At 46.7% G+C, this 26150-nt stretch overlaps 1 protein-coding gene across 1 annotated transcript; it reads right to left on the reverse strand.

Annotated features, from left to right (window-relative positions):
• Positions 1–993: 993 nt before the first annotated feature.
• LOC146050566 (NACHT, LRR and PYD domains-containing protein 12-like) lies at positions 994–24390 on the reverse strand. The gene is made up of 13 exons (XM_083167635.1): positions 24119–24390; positions 18567–18614; positions 17329–17543; positions 15947–16124; positions 14203–14268; positions 11124–12834; positions 9605–9775; positions 8716–8886; positions 6541–6711; positions 3750–3920; positions 1722–1868; positions 1346–1440; positions 994–1030 (listed from the first exon to the last, which is right to left on the reverse strand). The coding sequence occupies exons 2-12, from the start codon at positions 18589–18591 to the stop codon at positions 1419–1421; spliced, it is 3048 nt and encodes a 1015-aa protein (XP_083023761.1). The 5' UTR covers positions 18592–18614; positions 24119–24390; the 3' UTR covers positions 994–1030; positions 1346–1418.
• Positions 24391–26150: the final 1760 nt, after the last annotated feature.

Consider the following 26150-nt stretch of genomic DNA (forward strand, 5'->3'; position numbering starts at 1 on the left):
CCCTGTGATATATATGTAATCTACAGCACAATCTATAGCCACATATGTATATAATCTACATCACAATCTATAGCCGCATAATGTATATAATCTACAGCGCAATCTATAGCCCTGTGATACATATAATCCACAGCACAATCTGTAGCCCTGTGATACATATAATATACAGCCCAATCTATAGCCCTGTGATACATATAATCAACAATAGAAAGCGTTATACACCATGTATGCGGTATCTGGACTTTAGGTCCATAGTAATAAAAATGGACAGTAGATAAATCAACCACTACTGGTCGACATTTTCAAAAGAGTGACATGGTAATGATCGACACAGCCTATGGTCGACATGAGTTTTTCACAATTTTTTTAAACTTTTTCTTTTTTATACCTTTACCATCTACGTGGACTATGATTGGGACCGGTAAATAATTGCAGATCGCAGCACTAGCGGAGCATGGTGCGAGAAACGAGACAATCAAGGGACGGATTGTGGGTCCATGTGATGATCTATAAATATGTCTAGTGCCCGGGAGTCTCCGAAACACTGCCATCTGCTGGCAGCGAGTGAAACTACAATCTCTTTCTCACACATGCACAAACACAGAACGTAGAAGGCTAGCTTTCGAAGCTTTTGCACTGAGTGGGTTTATTAGTACAAGCTAAAAATAATGACAGAGATAGCCGCAGGGAGGGTAAGGGTGTGGGAGGGTGTGGACTAGTGTCGGGTAGAGTGTTGGTTGGGAAGCCGTGGTTGCTGGGAAAAAGATTAAAATAATGAGTGCACGTATAATATACCGTCATATACCGACACACTTCCAGCACTGGTTTCACATGTAATAATAACAACTCAGTATAAATCTGATATACTCACATTAAGCGTTCCATCCTGCATGTTACATCACTCAGCACCGAGGTCACAGAAGGAAACCATTTATTTGTATTTATCACCAGCTCAAACATCGCCCGAGAATGGGCTGCGGCTCCTGGGAGGGCGTTAATGCGGCAATCCATCGGAAGAAGAGTGCATTGACTAGAGAAGAAAGGAGAGGGTTATACCTCAGAGGCTGGGGAGGTTGATTTAATTTTATAAACATGCCGCGTCTTAACTCTCTTAACCTCTCTGTGAGAGATGGGCAAAATATTTGTTATAAATGCAAACATCTCTGTGAGAGATTTGCTAAATATCGCCTATAAAGGCCGGCTTCACTCACATTTGTAATTTAAATTTAAATAATTTTTTTGTGTAATAAATGATTATATTTCCTATATAAGGTGACATTACAGGTCATTGCGATGAATAAAGATGTTTGCTTGGCAATTTTCACACCACTTCTGACAAACTCACTTGGCACTCAAAGAGTTAAGAAGGATGGAGTGTAATGAAAGGCACAGTAGAAGGTTTCTCCGATCCCCGCTGGTCAGCGACTTACTGAGAAGGTGCTTGGTTTGGCAATGATGACCCCCAGGGAATTCAGTTGGGAAAGAGACAAATATGAGATACACATTAGGTCTAGACCAGGCATGTCCAAACTTGGCCCTCCAGCTGCTGTGAAACTACAAGTCCCATCATGCCTTGCTGCAGGTTTGCAATTAGGGAATGCTAAAACTATTGCATGGCATGCTGGGATGTGTAGTTTTACAACAGCTGGAGGGCCAAGGTGGGAGATGCCTGGCCTAGACTGACACATAGACAGAGGGATAGCATAGATGGACTGACTGACCTTAAACCCTTGCATGTCGGACTGTACAAAGCTGCAATCACATAACTAAATTTGTCTTCATTTTTCAGATTGATAGAAAGTTCTCTTTGTGAATGTTCTTCGCTTGCTGGCGAGCAATTTATGACTGTGCAGCCTTTATTCATGAAACTGGAGAATGAGGAAAAACACACAGGGGAAGATGTCAGCAAACACCTAAGGCTTTTGATACGGTGCCACAAAAAGTTGATAAATAAAATGGAGGATTTAGGACTAGGGGGTGGGTGTTATCAAGTATGATACTAATTGGAGTGCCACAGGGTTCATAGCTAGGGCCTCTGCTATTTAACATATTTATTAATGACATTGGGGTGGGAATTCTCAGCAATGTTTCCATCTTTGCTGATGACACAAAACTGAGCAGAGTAATTAGAACAACCGAGGATGTGATCATAATAAACTAGATGAATGGGCAAAAAAGTGAAAGATGAGTTAGATTGAGATGTGGTGTCGGCAGATGGAGATGTGGTGTCAGCAGATGGAGATGTGGTGTCAGCAGATGGAGATGTGGTGTCGGCAGACACAATAAATCCATTTAAAATAAGGTTGGACAAATATCTATTGGGTAAAAACAACCAGGGGTACAACCAATAATCATAATCTGTCCTTAAATATATCAGAATACACAATGCATAACAAGGGATGAAGCTAATAGATCAGACACAGTAACCAAGGTTAAACTCGATGGACACAAGTCTTTCCGTTACCTACTATGTAACCATAGTTCATACAACAATGAGCTTCATGCAGAGACACCACAACTAATCTGAATAGAAGAAAGCTATTGTCTAGCTTTACACCACTAGGAACGCAGCCAATTATTATTTTTTTTACACCTGATTTTAGCCAAAAGGCCGCAAAAGTACTTTGATCCAGAGATGGATGGAAACCTGGCGTATATCTGCTCCTCACCTGCATGTTATCAACATGCCCCCCATGTGTACAGCTGGTGTGACACTGATCCTCACGTGCACCTACAGACACGTCCTCATACACTATTACTGCACTTGTGCCATCACGGCGTGCCAGTTCCTGTGCGACTCATGTTTTTCATATCCATTTGCTGGAAACTGCATCCAAATCACAATGGCTAGTACATACCAGGAGACGGCACTGATCACTATGATATGTGACACTTGTATATCTGTGTGCAGCTGAGTAGGACATCTCGCACCAGGTAGCATGTAAAGACGATTGGGAGGAGACATCTGTATGTATTATGCTGTTGATAACAGCAGTTGATTAAGCAGCACTGTTCACTACAACATTGGGGATTATTCTGGTTCACTTGCAAAGGCACAATCGCTCTATAATGGACAAAACCATGTGTACTGCAGGGAGGCAGATGTAACATGTGCAGAGAGAGTTAGATATGGGTGTTTTATTGCTTCTGTGCAGGGTAAATACCGGCTGCTTTATTTTTACACTGCAATATAGATATCAGTTTGAAGTACAAAACCCCACCCAAATCTAATTCTCTCTGCACTGCCTCACAGCGCTGAGGTCATGGGTTCGATTCCCACCATGGCTCTAACTGTGCAGAGTTTGTATAGTCTCCCCGTGCTTGCGTGGGTTTCCTCCGGGTACTCCGGTTTCCTCCCACAATCCCAAAATATACTGGTAGGTTGATTGGCTCCCAACAAATTATCCCTGGAATGTCTGTGTGCGTGTACATGTGGTAGGGAATATAGATTGTAATCTCCACTGGGGCAGGGACTGATGTGAATGTTCAACTATTCTCTGTACAGCACTGCGGAATATGTGTGCGTTATATAAGAAACTGGTAATAAATAAATAAACAAACATGTTACATCAGCCCCACCTACAGTGCAGCATGGTTTAGTTCATTAGAGAGTGATTGTGCTTTTGCAAGTGAACCAGAATAACCCCCATTGTGTGCCAACTGGTTCCATACCATCGGGTGTACGCAAGCCAACAAAACGTAAAACTTTAAATACATTTACTATTCAATTTGGGATTTGCAATACTCACAAAAACCTCTCAATCCTGCAGTTGGGACTCGAGAGACTTGTCATCAATGACCCAAATTGTGACTCATCCATATTAGCACTAGACAGAGCAAACTGATGTAGAGACTGGTTACTGGCAATTGCCGACATAAACGGTGCGTAAGAGTTCTCTGTAAAATCATCGATGGTCAAACTGGAAGACAACAGAAAAATACTTATGAGGCTCAGCCTGAATACAGAGTAATTCTATAACTTACCAGTGACCCATCGGCGGAAGGAAAATCATGTTTGTAAAGGGTTTGTCTAACACAGCAATGGTGCTGATGTATAGCTGGTCTTATGTCATCAATAGAGATTGGTTGTCTTGTGTTCCCTAGTTACATAGTAGTTAAGGCTGAATAAAGACGTACATCCATCAAGTTCAACCTACTGTATGGTTAGAGGGTATGATCTATTTGCTACATCCCTCTATATAAATTGTGTATTCTGATACAAATTATGAATGTTGGTTGTAAGCCTGGATGTTTTTAACCAATAAAGGTTTATCCAACCTTATTTTAAATGTATTTATTGTGTCAGCCGACACCACAATTTAACTGTCCTGACCGTAAAAAAGGTTTTCCTTCTAAGGGTACAAGATCTTCTCTCCTCTAGTCTAAACGCATGCCCACGTGTCCTAGAGTCCTTCCTCAAACCAAACAGGTTGACTGACAGTTGTCAATTTACTCCTAGATCCTTTTTCAATTCTGATTTACCCAATGTCACCCCACTTAAGTTAGAACTTGCACACTGGTTGTGTCTCCCAAGATGCATAATCTGGCATTTATCAACCTCACTAAAGGACAGTATTCAATATATCGCATGCGTTCCTGCTGTCCATGAGCTTCCCAGGGGTCTCAAGGGGGGGAGGAAGTTACCCTAATGTATGGGGACCGTAAGAAATCACATGCAGAATTTACATTTTAGCAAAACTGCAACTGCTGCTAAATTGGCCCCATGGTCTCTACCTCTGTTGTATAAATACTTCAGTATCTTAATTCAGTCAAAGGTTTAATTACATGGGACTAAAAATGCATGTATTACTACAATGCTAATGTATTACTACAATGCACATGTATTACTGCAATGCTAATGTATTACTACAATGCACATGTATGACTACAATGCTAATGTATTACTACAATGCACATGTATTACTGCAATGCTAATGTGTTACTACAATGCACATGTATGACTACAATGCTAATGTATTACTACAATGCACATGTATTACTACAATGCTAAAAAAATGTGGGTGCATGTATGTTAATGCTGCTAAGTTGTGTTGGAATCTAAGATAAAACCTATATTTCTTATTCTCAGTTAGATTGGTCTGCAAAATATACAAATTAATGAAGAGTAGTGATGGGCAGTGGTGAGGCAGAGGAGTGATGGGCAGTGGTGAGGCAGAGGAGTGATGGGCAGTGGTGAGGCAGAGGAGTGATGGGCAGAGGTGAGGCAGAGGAGCGATGGACAGAGGTGAGGTAGAGGAGTGATGGACAATAGTGAGGCAGAGGAGTGATGGACAATGGTGAGGCAGAGGAGTGATGGAGAATGGTGAGGCAGAGGAGTGATGGAGAATGGCGAGGCAGAGGAGTGATGGAGAATGGCAAGGCAGAGGAGTGATGGAGAATGGCAAGGCAGAGGAGTGATGGACAATGGTGAGTTAGAGGAGTGATGGGCAGAGGTGAGGCAGATGAGTGATGGTCAATGGTGAGGCAGAGGAGTGATGGACAATGGTGAGGCAGAGGAGTGATGGAGAATGGTGAGGCAGAGGAGTGATGGAGAATGGCGAGGCAGAGGAGTGATGGAGAATGGCAAGGCAGAGGAGTGATGGAGAATGGCAAGGCAGAGGAGTGATGGACAATGGTGAGGTAGAGGAGTGATGGGCAGAGGTGAGGCAGATGAGTGATGGTCAATGGTGAGGCAGAGGAGCGATGGAGAATGGTGAGGCAGAGAAGCGATGGACAGTGGTGAGGCAGAGGAGTGATGGACAGTGGTGATGCAGAGGAGAGATGGACAGTGGTGAGGCAGAGGAGAGATGGACAATGGTGAGGCAGAGAAGTGATGGACAGTGGTGAGGCAGTGGAGTGATGGACAGTGGTGAGGCAGTGGAGTGATGGGCAGTGGTGAGGCAGAGGAGTGATGAGCAGAGGTGAGGCAGAGGAGTGATGGGCAGTGGTGAGGCAGTGGAGTGATGGGCAGTGGTGATGCAGAGGAGTGATGGAGAATGGTGATGCAGAGGAGTGATGGATAGTGGTGAGGCAGAGGAGTGATGGGCAGTGGTGAGGCAGAGGAGTGATGAGCAGTGGTGAGGTAGAGGAGTGATGGGCAGTGGTGAGGCAGAGGAGTGATGGACAGTGGTGATGCAGAGGAGTGATGGAGAATGGTGAGGCAGAGGAGTGATGGATAGTGGTGAGGCAGAGGTGTGATGGACAGTGGTGAGGCAGAGGAGTAATGGACAGTGGTGAGGCAGAGGAGTGATAGACAGTTGTGAGGCAGAGGAGTGATGGACAGTGGTGAGGCAGAGGAGTGATAGACAGTTGTGAGGCAGAGGAGTGATGGACAGTGGTGAGGCAGAGAAGTGATGGACAGTGGTGAGGCAGAGAAGTGATGGACAGTGGTGAGGCAGAGAAGTGATGGACAATGGTGATGCAGAGGAGTGATGGATAGTGGTGAGGCAGGGAGTGATGGATAATGAAGAGCTAGAGGAGTGATGGATAGTGGTGAGGCAGTGGAGTGATGGGCAGTGGTGAGGAAGGGTGGCCACTTACCTCATATGCGTTAGTGTGCACTCTGGGCTTGACAAGGACCCCATCAAATCACCAAAATGAGGACCATCCAATTCGTTACCAGACAGTTCAAGTTCCTTGAGGAAATGATTGTCCCGTATAATAAATGCCAGATAAGGTGAGAAAGTGTCTTTCAGGCCTGTATTACACAAACTGAAGGATAAAGGAAAACATTCTGTCAGAGTGGTCTAATAATATACATTAATTAGTTAGTTAGTTGTGTTGGAAATGACCGTGGTAATGCAGAGAAGTGATGGACATTGGTGATGCAGAGAAGTGATGGACATTGGTGATGCAGAGAAGTGATGGACATTGGTGATACAGAGGAGCGAAGGAGAATGGTGAGGTAGAGGAGTGATGGGTAGTGGTGAGGCAGAGGAGTGATGGGCAGTGGTGAGGTAGAGGAGTGATGGGTAGTGGTGATGCAGAGGAGTGATGGAGAATGGTGAGGCAGAGGAGTGATGGGCAGTAGTGAGGCAGAAGAGTGATGGGCAGTGGTAAGGCAGAGGAGTGATGGGCAGTGGTGAGGCTGAGGAGTGATGGACAGTGGTGAGGCAGAGGAGTGATGGAGAATGGTGAGGTAGAGGAGTGATGGAGAATGGTGAGGCAGAGGAGTGATGGACAGTGGTGAGGTAGAGGAGCGATGGACAGTGGTGACGCAGAGCAGTGATGGACAGTGGTGATGCAGAGGAGCGATGGAGAATGGTGAGGCAGAGGAGCGATGGACAGTGGTGATGCAGAGGAGCGATGGAGAATGGTGAGGCAGAGGAGCGATGGAGAATGGTGAGGTAGAGGAGTGATGGGCAGTGGTGAGGTAGAGGAGTGATGGACAGTGGTGATGCAGTGGAGCGATGGAGAATGGTAAGGCAGAGGAGCGATGTACAGTGGTGAGGCAGAGGAGAGATGTACAGTGGTGAGGCAGAGGAGAGATGGGCAGTGGTGATGCCGAGGAGCGATGGATAATGGTGAGGCAGAGGAGTGATGGACAGTGGTGATACAGAGGAGTGATGGACAGTGGTGATGCAGAGGAGTGATGGACAGTGGTGATGCAGAGGAGTGATGGACAGTGGTGATGCAGAGGAGCGATGGACAGTGGTGATGCAGAGGAGCGATGGGCAGTGGTGAGGCAGAGGAGTGATGGACAGTGGTGATGCAGAGGAGTGATGCAGAGGAGTGATGGACAGTGGTGATGCAGAGGAGTGATGGACAGTGGTGATGCAGAGGAGCGATGGACAGTGGTGATGCAGAGGAGCGATGGGCAGTGGTGAGGCAGAGGAGCGATGGGCAGTGGTGATGCAGAGGAGTGATGCAGAGGAGTGATGGACAGTGATGAGGCAGAGGAGCGATGGACAGTGGTGATGCAGAGGAGCGATGGACAGTGGTGATGCAGAGGAGTGATGGACAGTGGTGATGCAGAGGAGTGATGGGCAGTGGTGATGCAGAGGAGTGATGGACAGTGGTGATGCAGAGGAGTGATGGACAGTGGTGATGCAGAGGAGTGATGGGCAGTGGTGATGCAGAGGAGGGATGGGCAGTGGTGATGCAGAGGAGTGATGGACAGTGGTGATGCAGAGGAGGGATGGACAGTGGTGATGCAGAGGAGTGATGGACAGTGGTGATGCAGAGAAGTGATGGACAGTGGTGATGCAGAGGAGTGATGGACAGTGGTGATGCAGAGGAGTGATGGACAGTGGTGATGCAGAGGAGTGATGGACAGTGGTGATGCAGAGGAGTGATGGACAGTGGTGATGCAGAGGAGTGATGGACAGTGGTGAGGCAGAGGAGTGATGGACAGTGGTGAAGCAGAGGAGTGATGGACAGTGGTGATGCAGAGGAGTGATGGACAGTGGTGATGCAGAGGAGTGATGGACAGTGGTGATGCAGAGGAGTGATGGACAGTGGTGATGCAGAGGAGTGATGGACAGTGGTGATGCAGAGGAGTGATGGACAGTGGTGATGCAGAGGAGTGATGGACAGTGGTGATGCAGAGGAGTGATGGACAGTGGTGAGGCAGAGGAGTGATGGACAGTGGTGATGCAGAGGAGTGATGGACAGTGGTGATGCAGAGGAGTGATGGACAGTGGTGAGGTAGTGGAGTGATGGGCAGTGGTGATGCAGAGGAGTGATGGGCAGTGGTGATGCAGAGTGGTCACTTACTTTAAACACTTCAGTCTGCACTGTCGGCTCGACAATGTCCTCATCAAGTCACCGAGGTGAGGACCCTCCAGAGTGTTACCAGACAGATCAAGCTCCTTCAGGAAATGATTGTTACTTATAAGAATTGCCAGCGGGGGCGAGAAGGCGTCTGTCAGGCCCGTATTATTTAATCTGAAGGATAAATGAAGAGAATTCCCCCAAGAAAGGTCGTACAACACAATACAGAACATCTTTATTCCAATAAGTGTTGCTTAATTAATGCTGCTGCTGTATATTGTTCCTAAATCACATTCTGTATACAGGACCTTATTCTGGTTGACTCGCAAGGCTGCGATTTTCACAGCCTTGTGAGCCCACCAGAGGCTGTCCGCAGCCCCCCGGTTACACGCTGTGATCCCCCACAAATGGATGATTTGCATAATCATCCAATCGCAGCTGGGGAGAGATCAATCGATGGTCGGAGACCATCGAATGATTTCTCCAGCGCTCGCAGATCAGAGACACCTCTATGGTGTCTGATCTCCGAGTGTCCTGACATCCGGTCATTACAGCTGCCCACCCACGTCACCTGCAATTACCATAGGAATGCCCAGTGTTTTCATTCGAACCCCACTAAACGCTGGGAGTTCCCATGGGCTGTGACCCTGGCGCCTCCCGCCTGCACTGCTAGGTACTTTGCTGGGTACTTTACTCCACCCACTGTAACTCTCTCCAAGGCTTACTGTAGTACGGCTGTTCCTTATGCTGCTCCTCACCTCTAAGAAGGGATTAAAGTGTTTTGAGTGCTGTCATTAGATGGCACCCAGCGGAGCAATATAAGTGTTGCTCCATTCGGGTGCGCACATTACCGTTATGTTGGACAGGTTGGGAGCTAGTGTGTTATACTTACTGTAGTTTCTCTATTTTGCATGTTGGACTGCAGAGAGCGGTTATTACATCACAGAAGGGAGGAGCAGCGATCTTGTTACTGGACAGATCCAGTTCCCTCAGGGACGGGTTCTTACTTATAGCACATGCTAGCAGGGAACACGCCTTCTCCGTCAGACCATTACCAGGCATTCTGCAGAAGAGATACATGGACCAAGATCAGCCCAACTAGAGAATTTGCACTGGACTGTGAGGATAAAGCCGCTGCCCAGTCTGATACATAAACCGCCCCGTGCACATCTGCCATTACATCCATACGCAATTCCCAGAACATCGGAGAGTAATCGCTGAGGCCTTAACTAATCTGCAATGGAGACAGGCTGGAAGTGGTCAGCCTTGATGTCACAGACCCTCCGCAACAACGCGCGGGGACGAACGGTTTTCCAACCACTCTCAGAATAAACCATGCTGCTGCCCCCACGCTGGCTTGCTGTAAGTCAAACTACAACTGGATTGTGAGGCCTTTGCATTTTTAGTCGATATTCATGGCCGCCTGCGTGCGATGCGAGCGTATACGTCATATCCAATTTGTGATGCATGCTGAATTAGTCCCGAAATTGGCTATATTAACAAAGTTAGTGTTCCCGCTAGGCTGTTTTAGCGGGGCGCTGCGCCCTGCCCGATTTTTACAGGGCAAAATCGCGCCCTGCCCTGCTAGCAGCGCCCCGCTAAAACAGCCAGGTGCCTACCCTGGCTGTGTGCACTGGGAAGTGTAGCGCCACCTTAGATGGCGATTCCCAGCGTTTCCCCGGCAGCACGGTAACTTCGGCGGGGCCAGGCATGCCCCCTTTAGTGATGGCGGCTGCCGGGGACCGCCCACAACTGTCCCCCCTTGCGCTGTCCCCGTGCAGCGGCGCCCTGCCCGCCCTCATTTCTAGAGGGAACACTAAAAGTGGTGGATTAGTCGGCAACTGGGAGAATTTCAGCGATTTCTGGGTGGGCGCTGAAGTCATGCGCCCCCCTAGCAGGCAAAGGAACACCTACATTGTGTCAGCCACTCCCAGCATTTCTATGGGCGCTGTTAATGTGGACATGCCCCCGGCACACCCACAGCCTGTCAATCAGGCTGTGAGCATCAACAGCGTCTAGGTCAACAATAGATACGTGGACCACAAATAGTCGACAGGTACAATGTCAACATGAGAAGAAAGTCGACATGCACTAGATCGTCACAGACAATGGGTCAACGCGACAATGGTCGACATGCGATTTTCACATTATTTTTGGGTTTGGGTAACCTCGCAGTGGTGCCTCACTCGGCTCACTTTACTGTTTCCAGTTGTCGTCCATGTGGCTCGTAAAGCATAAAAGTTTAAAGAAAGAAAAAAATTGTGAAAACCTCATGTCGAACCACTGACATGTCAATATTTTGCCTTTTTTTCCATGTCAACCGTGTGCCTGTCGACCTATTACCGAAACTATGAGCGGAGAGGGAAGAATGTAGGCGGCTTGCTTATTTTCCACATCTGCTCTTTTCTTACCTGAGGTCTACAACTCTGTGTAGATTTGGAGCAAGCCTCTCCAGTCCCTCGTCTGAAATTGCGCAACTGCCAACATTGAGCACCTCCATCTTTTTGCAGGATTCGAGGATAAAGGACAACACTGTGCAATCAAGAGGTGTCAAGAAGAAATGAGAAAAATCTATTTTTCTGTTGGATCCAAAAGTGTCATATACTAAAGTCTTATTTTTAGATTCAAAGAAATAGGTGAATAAATTCAGAGTCTTCCTTATGTCCTTTTTATATGTAAGTGGAGTATCTAATTCATGGTGATGTTTCTGAAGCCAGGTGATGACGTCCCTGGAAGATTGAATGGTAAATTCTCCTAGATAAGGTTTCAGAATGGATTTGGTGGACACATCGGAGAGACCACAAAGAAAACGAACAAAAACTTCCCCGCGACAGTCTTCGAACGATTGGGCTTGCTGTAGTGACTTCCTCAACTTTTCTGGGCAATAATCAATATAATGAACCAAAGCTGCAAAGAACTCCTGGATGGTGAGATGTAGGAAGGAATAGGTAACAGTAGGTGGTTGACCGGATTCCATCATGAAACTTGACAAGAGGCGGGAGGAAGCATCCACACTGAAAGATCCCAGATCTCGTTCATCAAATAGAAGAAGATGATTCATTACTCCATGTTCTGCCATCCACCCAATGGACTTCACCAGTTCCAGAGCACCACATTTATCCTGGCTGTGATTGGACAGGATGTTGGCGACAAATGTCACAAAGAGTTGAGTTACAGTTTTGGGTAATATTAACATCAGCTGCTCATGGTTTGCCGGTTGGGCCTTGAAGCACATTGATAGTACCGTACAGATGATCCAGCAGTAAGATGGGATATAACAGAAAGTGTACAGTAGGTCATTGTCCCTCACATAACGAAACGCCTTCTCGGACAGTTTCTTGTTGTTGAAGAAATGTTCAAAGTACATCTGTCTTTCTTTAAAAAAGAAACCCATAATTTCAGTTATTCGTTGGAAGACTTCAGTATTAATTGATGCCAGTTTGGTTGGACGACTGGTCATTAATACAAAGCAACCCTTAAGAAGAAAGTCTCTTAACAAGCAACCAATAATTGTGCCTGGATCTTCTACCTGTTTGGGATTACGGCACACATTCTCCGATGTGATATCAATTTGGTGAATGCTTTCATCTAAGCCATCAAATATAAAGAGCAGTTTTTCTGGATCCTGTAAAAGGTTTCCAAGTTGACTTTTTAGATATGGGTATTGCTGAAGGATCATCTCCTCCAAGCTGGTCTTCTCCAGTCTGTTGAGCTCCCGGAATTTGAAGAAGAAGACAAAGGCAAATCTCTGATAGTGTTTTCTGACCACCCAGTCATAGACAAACTTCTGCATCAGCGTGGTCTTCCCTATGCCCGGTACTCCGCTCACCATTACTCTCCGCGGCACATGTTTTGTTTCGGGACACCAGTGAAACAGTCGGTTCAGATAAATACGCTTCAGCTCATTCTCTTGCTTCTTTAAGTATCTCTCATGTTCCTGCCCGGTCTCTACCAGCTCATTCTGAGGACGCCGCCTGAAGTGATCGGTAGAGACAACAATCAAGTTGATATAACGTTCTGAGATGTAGAAATGTTGCGGTTCCTGGGTAGACCCTGGGGGTTTGTGCTCCACCAAGTTCTGAGTTTTCTCCAGCAGATGTTGCCTATGACTTTCCTGAATATCTGTAGAGGTTTGAAAAAACAATAAAAAAAAATAATAAGTGCAGGATTTTAATAGTGGCTATGTTGCCCATAGCAACCAATCAGATTCTACATATCTGCCTAGCACGTTCTAGAAGATAACAACTTAGATCTGATTGATTTCTATGGGCAACATCTAGACATCTAAAAACCTGCATGTTTTTATACCCCTCAGTATATATATACTGTATATAGTTCCACAGAAGCCAGAAACAGGTTTCCCTTCCTCATACACATGCCTAGTTCCCTCCCCAAAATGCCCAATGTTACCGTAAGACCGATCCGGCGAACTCAGAATAGGATGTATACAACCAAAAATACATACATTTGCATATGCACAGACACTGTGTACAGAGACCCACCATTTGCTTCAGAATGCCAAATCCTGCAGTCTAATGAGGTTAGGCTGAGATAGAGGGAAGGTTAGCCTGAGAGAGGGGGAGGTTAGATTTAGGCTGAGTGAAGGGGAGGTTAGGGTTAGCCTGAGAGAGGGGGGTTAAAAGTAAAAAAAAAAAAAAGTATATGCTATAGTTCAAAATGCACAGAGTTTAATGCTCAGCAGTATTATACCCCCAAAATGTGACCTGCACACTGTATATTGCTGGGAATGTGGCATATGGGTTGATAGATCTACAGTAAACTCACAGATAGTATAGGCTGACAGCAAATGGTCAAAAGGTCAACACACATAGTCGACACAAAGTTTTATTTTTCAACTTTCTCATCATTTACCACAGTCTACAATTGGGAATAGTAACTTTCGCCTGGCGCAGCGCTAGCAGAGTGATGCACCATGCCGAAGAATTGCAAACCCGCAAGGGTTCACTAATTTCACAGATATGTTGAAATAAACAAAAATACAAAAAAACAACTTGTGGCGACATTTTCATGTAGAATTTTTAACCCTGTTGACCTTTTGCCCGTGGCCCATTTGGAATCTATTGACGGTCTACTTTTACTCGGTACGGGTCATTAGATCTACAGTAAAAAGGTTGATGCATGAAAACGACATGATGAAAAGGTTGACATGAGTTTTTCATGTTTATTTCGTGTCTATGTCGCCATGATTCCGGCACGGTGCCTCCCCGCGCTTATACTACACTATTATAATCTATCTCTATGCTCACTTGGATGGTGAAGTATGAAAAAGTCGGTTAAAAAAAAAAACATGAAAAACTCGACCTTTTGAGCGTGTCGACCAAATGCATTTCGACCTTTTTCATGTGTCCACCTTTTGACTGTGTACCAATAGCGGTTGACCTTTTTACTGTCTATCTCCTGACACACCCCTGGAATGGGTTTTCCTAGTACCCACAGTCCTCTGCTATATACAATAATCAGGATACTTACCTGTCACCGCTGGAGATAATTGGTGCCCGAGTTCATCCAGCAGGATCTGCTTTACCAGAGTATCACCTAAAAATAACAGCGTTAATGAATGAACCTCAACAAGACCAGAGGTGTTTTCCAAACCAATGACTGGGGCCGTATTTAAGGCTTTGTGCCGAGTCAGCTCCGGTGCAAAGCGGTATTTAATTTTTTCCAGCAAATTTCATACATTTCGGACATTTTAAGACAGGATACTTTATTTTAGATTGTTTCTGAATTTCTTTTGGACTAGGGATGCCATGAAAGAAATTGTGATACTCTAAGCATACCTCCCAACTTTGTAGCTGCAGAAATAGGGACACTCGCGCGGCGAAGCTTATGTAAATGAGGGGCACGGCTTATGCAAATGTCCGTTTTCGGCCGGGAATAGACGCTGTGCGCATATTCTGTTAAATTGGGGGGGCTCCCAACTGCCCCCCCGCAGCGGGACACCTCCGGCCGTGGGTGGGACAGCGGGACAGGACCCGGTAATCGGGACTGTCCCGCTGAAATCGTGAGTGTTGGGAGGTATGTCTAAGGCGTTGTGATTCACAAAACATTTGGCTTAAATCGGAAAGGCTTCTGTTGGGTCACTGTTGCGTCAATGTGGTCTGTACCACTAATGCCTTATAGATTAGTTTTGAGCTGAATACTGAAAACGGGCGCTGCAAATATTGAATGATAAATGGCGCATTGTTAAATGATGATATTCTATATACTGTACAGTACAGAGAGAGAGCGGAGGGACATCAATGTGAAAATACTTGATATACATAATATAAAGCTGCACTATAGCGATCCATAATAATATGGAGAGAGTCCAGCGAGGTCTCATGGCCAGTCACAAATAAAACATCATCCACAAAGAGGCTATAAGGGGGATATTCAATCTCCGGCGAGCACCTCCCGTCGGGGAGATGCCCACCGGGCCCTATTCAATGCTGTCTTCCCCGACAGCATTGAGCAGGGTTTCTCGGCAGAATGAGCCCGACTTCACTAGCTGTCAGGCTCGCTCTGCCGAGAACGGCCAAGAAGTGACGAGCTGCAGCTCGCCTCTTCCCGGCCGCAACTCGCAGCCACGCCCCCTTCTCGCTCCCAGGCAAGCAGGACATTGAATCACGCCTGCATGTTCTCGGTCAAGCTGACCGAGAAAGGGACTGGGTCATGGAGGTCGAGCAATCTCGACCGCCGTGACCCTCACATTTAATTACCCCCCTAAGGGAGGTATTCAATTAAGGGTTTTTTTGGCTAGCCAAAAAAACGGACTTTAGCATTTCATTGTGGGCATTTATGCCCGTTTTTTTAGTCGATTTTCACAGATTTTTTCTTTTTTTTTTTTAAAGTCGGCAAAAATGGACTAAAATATGGGCAAAACTACCCGAAAATTTGCCAAAAACACATGGATTGGCGAGTAATTCATGATGCACGTGTTTTCTGACCATGACCATCTTTCCGACAGTCGAAAAATCTGCACTTTAATTGAATAGGTTGAATGTAAATTCAACTGAAAACCGTAGAAAAGTGATAATTTTTCAACTGCTGTAAAAATTGGCACTAATTGAATACCCCTTTAGAGTATTGGAGGTGTCACGATTAGAAAGTGATAAAGAAAAAAATAAGCGAGGATAAAGTGGGGATCATGGGGGGGGGGATCATGGGGCAGATAGTAATTAAGTCAACTCCAAAAGTGGCGACATGCACAAGTTTGTTTGTTTTTAGATGTTACCTGTATTGATCAACTCATTCAAAATCTCAGTCCAGTTAGGATGTGGGCGATCCCTTTGTACCGCATGAAGGCTTTCCCAAAATCCTAGAACGGCTTCTCTTCCATTCTTGAAAATGTCTTCTATCAGGTTTGTAGAAAATACAGTGACTCCAAGGTCTTCTTTCATTTTTGTGTAGCTCTGGAACACAAATCCTACATTAGAACATAAAAGTGTCTCATGAAGGTCACCTACAGGCTGCCATGGGGCGGTTTGTCTTCTGGGATAGTTACCATAGACACACCATGTCTGGCCAAGCCAATTTCCCCTGAGAGTACAGGTTGTGAGGGACATAGCTGTAGTCGGGGACTTGGAGAAGGAAGAATTGTGTCGGGGTGGGTTGATCATTTGAAGAAGGAAGCACTGTGAAGGAACCAAGCTGTAGTCCAGGCCTGGTCAACCTGTTGCTCCCCAGCTGTTGTTAAAATAAATATCCCTGCCAGCATTTTAGAATTCCCTAATAGCAAACCTGGGACACGCTGGGACTAGTAGGTTCACAAAAGCTGGGGAGCCACAGGTTGGCCAGACCTGTAATAAAATGAACAGGAAAACATAACAAGACCTAAAATCCACAACAGAGCAGCAGAAATGGAACCACTGCTCAAGCAAAGCTTGTTAGCTTTGTAGAGGCTAAATACAGGTGAGGTCTCTTAGTTGAAGTTGTCATGGCTGAGGTCCAACTGATGACTTTTGGTCATAGCCTATACTGTGAGAGATCCACAAACCAACAGTGTCATACAGTATATCAAATTAATCAGCACCATCTCCTTGTTGCAAGGGACCTAGCAGCTCACTCTCAGCAGACATCTCCAGCTGCATGGCGCACTGATGCTGGATGGACATGCCCACTTTGGGGATGGAACTAAGGAGACTGCACGGACGGAATGCCAGAAGTCAAAATGCTGGAATCCTGACTCGTGGGCAGAGATCCTCAGCTGTAGACGCTGACATCCTAAATGTAAGTATGCCGCTGTGTGCTAGGAGGAAGCCTAGGTGTAGGTACTAGGGGGTTGGTTAGGGTGTGTGTGGCTCTAGGCACTAAGAAATAGGAGTGTTACGGTACAGGGTATGAAGGTTAGGGTAAGGATTAGCCTGCAAAAGGGGGTATTTATGCCACCGTTGGTCTGCTGACCGCCAGCACCCCGTCCGATGGTCATCCGTACGTATTCCGACTGCACAAATACTCTACTCCAACAGGATTGCCTTCACACAGTGGGGTTTGCATAGCGACATACAATGGTATAAGGGAGATAGGTGAGGGCTGGACACACATTGGAGAGGACACCTCGCTGTATTGCCACCACCGCTCACACATGGTACAATGTTATTCTTAATGGGTACTCACCTCTACATTAAGTGTCGCTCGTGACGTTAGTTCGCTCAGGAGGCTCCGAGTGTCCACACATTCCACAACGTAGATCAGGTCATTCCGGAAGTACTCACAGATCCTCCGCAGCTCACACATCTCATACTTAGCCAGTTGCAGCCGGAGCTTTTGGGATTCATTCTGGTCGCCAGGCCGGGACGTGGCTGCAGGCTTCGGCAGAGAGAAGCCGGCGCCTGGCAGAAACACAAATTCTTTTTTTACGAGGGTTGCTTTTGTGTGTGTGTTTGCAAGCTGGAAAGGCTACTTTTATCTGCTATCAGCTTGTACACACAGGAGGTTTATATGAGAGACAGAACGGTGCTGTGTTCTGCAGTGGAGAGGCTGTGCTCACACAGGGCCTTATTCTAGTTCACTCTTTCTGACAAAATCCTTCTTACTGTAGATGGACAAAACCATGTGCACTGCGGGTGGGGCAGATGTTACTTGTGCAGAGAGAATTAGATTTGGGTGGGGTTTTACTTCAAAGTGAGATCTATATTGCAGTGTAAAAATAAAGCAGCCAGTATTTACCCTGCACAGAAACAAAATAACTCACCCAATTCTAATTCTCTTTGCACACGTTACATCTGCCCCCCTGCAGTGCACTTGGTTTTGTCCATCTAAGAAGGATTTTGGCAGAAACAGTGAACCAAAATAACCCCCACAGTGTAGTGTGGTGCACGTTTGTCTCCAGAAAACTCCCTCCAACTTGAATTCAGTCAGTAGGTGCACACTCACTTATAATGGGGATAAACTCACCCCGTCCTTCAGTGCACTGTGACTATCAAGAATATGGAGGGGGGGGGGGGGGGGGCAGTGCCCTCAATTCTATTAAATTCCGTAGTAGAAGCAATTTACAGCTGCACCCTCAATACGTAACTCTAAATGACTTATCCAATAAACACACAGGACAGGGCCAACGTATATCTGAGGCCTTGCTGACTTGTGAACCCACTCCTGCATGATAGACAGCCCAGTGCACTTATTACACTGCATTATCCCATCTGTGCAGTACAGGAACTCTGGGATCCAGTGATGCTGCCAAGCCTACACGTCATTCCATACCTCTGGTGCGGCCCATGTCCAGTACTTATATCACACACACACACTTACACACTTATATTTTGAATACTGTCTATAAAATAACTTCAGTAGTGTATGAGGTTTTGTGGTTCTTTACGGCAGAAATATCCATATGCATTCTCAGATATACTGACCTTCAGGGCCTTGTCTTTGGGCCATACTGTATCACAGGATGGGAGAGCCTGTAAAGGAACAGATACGTACACATTATATTAGGGATACGACCTCTATGGGCAGTATTCAATGAAAAAGTTCTCCGTGCATGGAGAGCGTTTTATTTCGCTCTCCATGCACTCTCCGTGTTCCGGAGGGCTCGCTGCCACTCCTGCTCCCTCTATTCAATGTGGTTAAGACTCGCCGCCACTCGCGGCGAGTCTTAACCCCTGCAGGGAGCAGGGAGCCGGAAGCAGCCAGAGAGATTAAAGTCTCCCTGGGACCCAGTATTCACTGCACCGTTCGTGCATAGTTACGTTCGGGTGCAGTGAATATATGAATATCTAATGAGCGGCTCGAGCGCTCGGGCCCCCTGCTGGCTGCACTGTGTAAAAAAAAAAAAAAAATGTAAGAAAATATTTTTTTTTAAATTAAATATATATTCATGTGCTATAAGCACATGAATAAAAATAACATGCCCCTTCACAGGAAAAAAAAACCTGATTTTTTGACACCAAAATTTTTAAAAAAAACCTTAACGTTCAAAAGTTCACATTCCAGCTCTCCATCAAAAGATGGAGAATTGCTACACGGAGAGACGGAGAAAATCACTTAAAAAGACGGAGAATATTTCACATTGAATAGGGTTGCTGGCTTTTGGAGAGCAAAATGCTCCGTCCAAGGCGAACAAAGCACAAATTCTCCACAAAACACGGAGAACTTTTCTCATTGAATACTGCCCATTATGTTGGTAAGTGCCATGCTGAGGTCCAGCCAGCAGAGAAGCTCTAGACCCTGGTGATGGCAGGGTGGGCACTGAGTGCAGAGGAGTAAAAATGCCAGGCAGCTGTATATACAGTACATAATATAAAAGGCTATCTATCTATATATATATATATATATATATATATATATATATATATATATATATATATATATATATATATATAAGGGGTAGAGACGGATGGCACTCAGCAGGATTTGCGTTAGAAATAAACAGACCACACTTGGGAACTTCTGCCAACGTTTCAAATCTAATTGGATAGATTTTTCGTCAGGGACCTGACGAAAAATCTATCCAATTAGATTTGAAACGTTGGCAGAAGTTCCCAAGTGTGGTCTGTTTATTTCTAACGCAAATCCTGCTGAGTGCCATCCGTCTCTACCCCTTATTTACATGCTGGCTTGCTTGCTGTTTGTGGAAGGGCACCAGAGGTATTACTGTTATTTGGAGGAGGAGTGCCAGCCAATCTCTACATTTATATATATATATATATATATATATATATATGGTAGATGTCCTGAGGCACTCGCAACTCCTTTCATTCAATTCAAAGTGTAGAAATAAATGACAGCATAGACCAGAGGCTGTGATATCGACGTTTCGGGCTTGTATACCCTTTATCAAGACATGTCTTGATAAAGGGTATACAAGCCCGAAACGTCGATATCACAGCCTCTGGTCTATGCTGTCATTTATTTCTACACTTTGAATTGAATGAAAGGAGTTGCGAGTGCCTCAGGACATCTACCATATATTTCTCCCTGCAAAGGGATTGAGAGCACCAGAACCATTTGCACGATTAAGGAGAGTGCCAGGCATTTCTACAAAATATATATATCTCCATCCATGGACTTACCTGCAGCACACTACGCACTGTAAGTCTCCCCTGTCCACCTTGCTCTGAGTGGGAGGCTGAGAGGATTCCTGTGGGGGCATTAGACAAGGGGTACTAGTATAAGTACAGGATGGGCACTATGGTGAGAGAGACCAGGGGAACCATGCTGGTCCTTGCGTCTCTATCACCGGGACCTTCCGGCAGGTAAGTGGCTCTCCCTCCATGGACTTACCTGCAGCACACTATGCACTGTAAGTCTCCCCTGTACGCCTTGCTCTGAGTGGGAGGCTGAGAGGATTCCTGTGGGGGCATTAGACAAGGGGTACTAGTATAAGTACAGGATGGGCACTATGGTGAGAGAGACCAGGGGAACCATGCTGGTTCGGCGTCTCTATCACCGGGACCTTCCAGCAGGTAAGTGGCTCTCCCTCCATGGACTTACCTGCAGCACACTATGCACTGTAAGTCTCCCCTGTACGCCTTGCTCTGAGTGGGAGGCTGAGAGGATTCCTGTGGGGGCATTAGACAAGGGGTACTAGTATAAGTACAGGATGGGCACTATGGTGAGAGAGACCTGGGGAAGCAGAGTCAGTGGTACGACACATCTCAGGCTGTAATACAGAGAGGTGTTACTAGGTGTCTATGTATATTTATACTGTCTCCTCAGTCCATTGTTACACTTGCCACCATCTATCACACAAGTAAATGAGGTACCTAGGAAACACATAAACAAAGATTTACCTTTCACAGGCTCCACCTGCACTGGTCACATACTGCATGTACAGCAGGATGTCGGGTTAAGTATAGAGCAGGTCATGTGACCAGCCCAAAGGCAGCAGGTCATGTGACCAGCCCTATAGGCGGAAGGAACACTATAGCACTGCGCACAATGAGGACTGATAAGAACAGAAACCGGCTGGTCCAGAATCTCTGCAAACAAATCGGACATTCTGTCATTTGTAAGTGTTAAAATAAACACAGTGACGCCACCATCAGCCTTTCCTTTATATGAGCTGGGAAAGTTATAAAGAGTATTTAAAGCCTTGCCTAGGGATGGCCATTGGCTAACGATGTTTTGAAATCATCGATGGTCCATTTCTAATGGTGACTTCTTTTGCCATTGATGGGGGAGAACAAAATGATTTTCTGCCATTGATGACATAGGGCTACTTTTTTTTTCTTCTCCAATTTGCTGGGAAACGGATCCTAGCCCCACACCCAGGCACTTCTTGGTTTGCAACAAATTGCAGCTCATTAAACACTAAAGCAAGGGTGATCATCGGTGGGTGAAATCACTGATGGTTCCCACCCTGATGGTTTCACACCACCAAGTTTATCCATCAGTGTCGGACTGGGGCATGAAGGGCCCACCAGGGAAATCACTCACAGGGGCCCACCAAGGGGTGTGTGGTCTTTTTGAAGGGGTGTGGCCACCTGACCAGAGAGGAGTGGCTATACACTATGCGATTTTGGGGCATTTTCATCTGATTTCGGCACTTTGGGCCGATAATCGGGCAAAATTGACACAAAATCGCAGTTGTATGACATTTGATCCCTAAATCCCCACCCTGATAATAATGCACATAGGTTCCACAGATAATAATACAGAAACAGGGCTGTTTCTAAACAATTTAGCTCCCAGGGCAAAGGAATTAAAATGCGCCTCCCCCCCCCTAAAAAAAAGTTAACACGCCATTATAGAAATTGCGCGGGTGTGGCTTAATATAAGGGCGTGGTCTAGCAGGAAAACAATTACCTTACATCTTACGTTTGCAGCCTGCATGTCCCGACATTGGTTACCGCAGGAATTGTCATTGTCCTCCCGCACTTTAGTTGGCGGGCTGAAGGCCACACAGTGACATAAAAATATAAAGGCCCACACAGTGACCTAGTACGCCTCACAGATCAAGGCCAAACAATGACAGGCTACTTGAATCATTATACACTATTTATCCGTGATGACAATTACACATGTCGCCACACACCGTGATGACAATTACACATTATATCGCACACCGTGATGACAATTACACATTATATCGCACACCGTTATGACAATTACACATTATATCGCACACCGTGATGACAATTACACATTATATCGCACACCGTGATGACAATTACACATTATATCGCACACCGTGATGACAATTACACATTATATCGCACACCGTGATGACAATTACACATTATATCGCACACCGTTATGACAATTACACATTATATCGCACACCGTGATGACAATTACACATTATATCGCACACCGTGATGACAATTACACATTATATCGCACACCGTGATGACAATTACACATTATATTGCACACCGTGATGACAATTACACATTATATCGCACACCGTGATGACAATTACACATTATATCGCACACCGTGATGACAATTACACATTAGATCGCACACCGTGATGACAACTACACATTATATCGCACACCGTGATGACAATTACACATTATATCGCACACCGTGATGACAATTACACATTGTTGCACACCGCCCCCCACTCATAATACCACACATATGTACCCCCACATATAATACTTTGCATAGGTCACTTACACACAGATAATAGTACAGCACGTAGGTCCCCCCACATATAATACAGCACATAGGTCCCCCCACTCAAATAGTACAGCACATAGCCCCCCATATAATACATTACATAGGTCCCCCACTCACAATAACGCACATATGTATCCCCACATGTAATACATAAAATAGTTCATCCCTACCCAGATAATATGACACATAGGTCACCGCTCCCACACACAATACAGCACATATAGCAAGAATATAAAAAAGTTACTGCAGCACATGGTTATTTACCTAGTTTCCAGATGGGGTCCAAAAGCAGCTCCCTCTTCACCATACTGTGAAGTCATTTCTTTCAATTAGGTGCGTCCAGCGGCGTGAGACATCCCCCTTGGCAACGAGCAATTCCTTAGACTAAACAGCCGGGCAGCACACAGCTCTCTCTGCCTGGCTGTCATTTCTTTAAATTTTAAGCGGCTGGTGGTCTAATGGGTGGTCTGGTGCACCCCTGGACCACCTCTTAGATTCGCCTATGGCCCCCCATATAATACATTACATAGGTCCCCCCACTCAGATAATAGTACAGCACATAGGCCCCCCCATATAATACATTACATAGGTCCCCCCACTCATATAATAGTACAGCACAGCACGTAGGCCCCAATAAAATACATTACATAGGTCCCCCCACTCAAATAATAGTACAGCACAGCACATAGGTCCCCCCACTCAAATAGTACAACACATAGGTCCCCCACTCAAATAGTACAGCACATAGGCCCTCAATAAAATACATTACATAGGTCCCCCACTCAGATAATAGTACAGCAAATAGGCCCCCCATATAGTACATTACATAGGTCCCCCATATAGTACAGCACATAGGCCCCCCATATAGTACAGCACATAGGCCCCCCATATAGTACAGCACATAGGCCCCCCCATATAGTACAGCACATAGGCCCCCCCATATAGTACAGCACATAGGCCCCCCATATAGTACAGCACATAGGCCCCCCCATATAGTACAGCACATAGGCCCCCCCCATATAGTACAGCACATAGGCCCCCCATATAGTAAAGAACATAGGTCCTCCCTACCCAGATAACATGGCACATAGGTCCCCCACATATAGTACATTACATAGGTCCCCCACTCAAATAGTATAGCACATGACATAGCCCCCCCATATAGTACATTACATAGGTCCTCCCTACCCAGATAATAAGGCACATAGGTCCCACACACACACACACACACACACACACACACACACACAATACAGCACATACTCCTCAAAAAAAAAAGGGGGGAAATATAAAAAAGTTAATACAGCACCAACACATGGTTAGGTTAGTTACCTACCATTTTGCAGAAGGGGTCCAAAAGCAAGCAGCTCCCTCTTCACCAGCCGGGAGGTCTCCTCTCGGGACATCTACCCCTGCAGTTCTTATCCTGCAGCCGGGGGAGGTGGTTACCGTGCGGGCGGGGATCCGTGTTTGCTGCTCCCGTCCTGTGCAGAGTCCTGCGCTGCGCCGGTGGGAGTCGGGACAACTGTGGCGTGGCTTGTGGCGTCTGATGTCATCATACCTCCCAACATGGCCCATGCCAGGAGGGACAAACTACTCTGCTTCTGGACTTTCCTCTTAATGTATGATTGGCATCACCTGTTTTTGAACAGGTTAACTAATAAAAAAGGTGTTTCACCACAGGTGATGGCAATCATACATTAAGAGGAAAGTTCAGGAGCAGAGCAATATGTCCCTCCTGGAGAGGGTCATGTTGGGAGGTATGTGTCATGACGCACGACGCAGCGCAGCAGTGTGACAGGGTCCCAGGAAGGCTCCTCTGCCCTGCTTGCAGCCGCCGGGATATTGATATTGTGGCGGCGGGGGGAAATAAAGAGCAATAGCCCCGCCCCCCTAAACAAGTGGGCCCCGAAATCACCAGTTCTCACACAGACTGGGTAACAGCATACCTTCCAACATGACCCTCTCCATCACCTATTTTTAAACAGGTTTAATTGATAACGAAGGTGTTACTACACAGGTGATCCTAAATAAAGAGGGAACTCCAGGAATAGAGTATTCTGTCCCTCCTGGACAGGGTCATGTTGAGAGGTATGGTAACATATATGAGGAGGAGTGCTGGGTAACAGGGAGGAGGTGGGAGGGGCGCTGGGTAACACAGGTATGAGGAGGAGGTGGGAGGGGCGCTGGGTAACAGGTATGAGGAGGAGGTGCGCTGGGTAACAGGTATGAGGAGGAGGTGGGAGGGGTGCTGGGTAACAGGTATGAGGAGAAGGTGGAGGGACGCTGGGTAACAGGTATGAGGAGGAGGTGGAGGGACGCTGGGTAAAAGGTATGAGGAGGTGGGAGGGGCGCTGGGTAACAGGTATGAGGAGGAGTTGGAGGGGCGCTGGGTAACAGGTATGAGGAGGTGGGAGGGGCGCTGGGTAACAGGTATGAGGAGGAGGTGGGAGGGACGCTGGGTAACAGGTATAAGGAGGAGATGGAGGGACACTGGGTAACAGGTATGAGGAGGTGGGAGGGGCGCTGGGTAACAGGTATGAGGAGGAGGTGGAGGGACGCTGGGTAACAGGTATGAGGAGGAGGTGGAGGGACGCTGGGTAACAGGTATGAGAAGGAGGTGCGCTGGGTAACAGGTATGAGGACGGAGGATGTGGGAGGGGCGCTGGGTAACAGGTATGAGGAGAAGGTGGAGGGGCGCTGGGTAACAGGTATGAGGCAGAGGTGGAGGGGCACTGGGTAACAGGCATGAGGAGGAGGTGGGAGGGGCGCTGGGTAACAGGTATGAGAAGGAGGTGTGCTGGGTAACAGGTATGAGGAGGAGGTGGGAGGGGCGCTGGGTAACAGGTATGAGGAGGAGGTGGAGGGGAGCTGGGCAACAGGTATAAGGAGGAGGTGGTGGGACGCTGGGTAACAGGTATGAGGAGGAGGTAGAGGGGCGCTGGGTAACCGGTATGAGGAGGTGGGAGGGGCGCTGGTTAACTGGTATGAGGAGGAGGTGGTGGGACGCTGGGTAACAGGTATGAGGAGGAGGTGGTGGGACGCTGGGTAACAGGTATGAGGAGGAGGTGGTGGGGCGCTGGGTAACTGGTATGAGGAGGAGGTGGGAGGGGCGCTGGGTAACAGGTATGAGAAGGAGGTGCGCTGGGTAACAGGTATGAGGAGGAGGTGGGAGGGGCGCTGGGTAACAGGTATGAGGAGGAGGTGGAGGGGCGCTGGGCAACAGGTATGAGGAGGAGGTGGTGGGACGCTGGGTAACAGGTATGAGGAGCAGGTAGTGGGGCCCTGGGTAACAGGTATGAGGAGGAGGTGGAGGGGCGCTGGGTAACCGGTATGAGGAGGTGGGAGGGGCGCTGGGTAACTGGTAT

The sequence above is a fragment of the Crinia signifera genome, chromosome 12, assembly GCF_055691185.1.
Source record: "Crinia signifera chromosome 12, ASM5569118v1, whole genome shotgun sequence".
Classification (NCBI taxonomy): domain Eukaryota; kingdom Metazoa; phylum Chordata; class Amphibia; order Anura; family Myobatrachidae; genus Crinia; species Crinia signifera.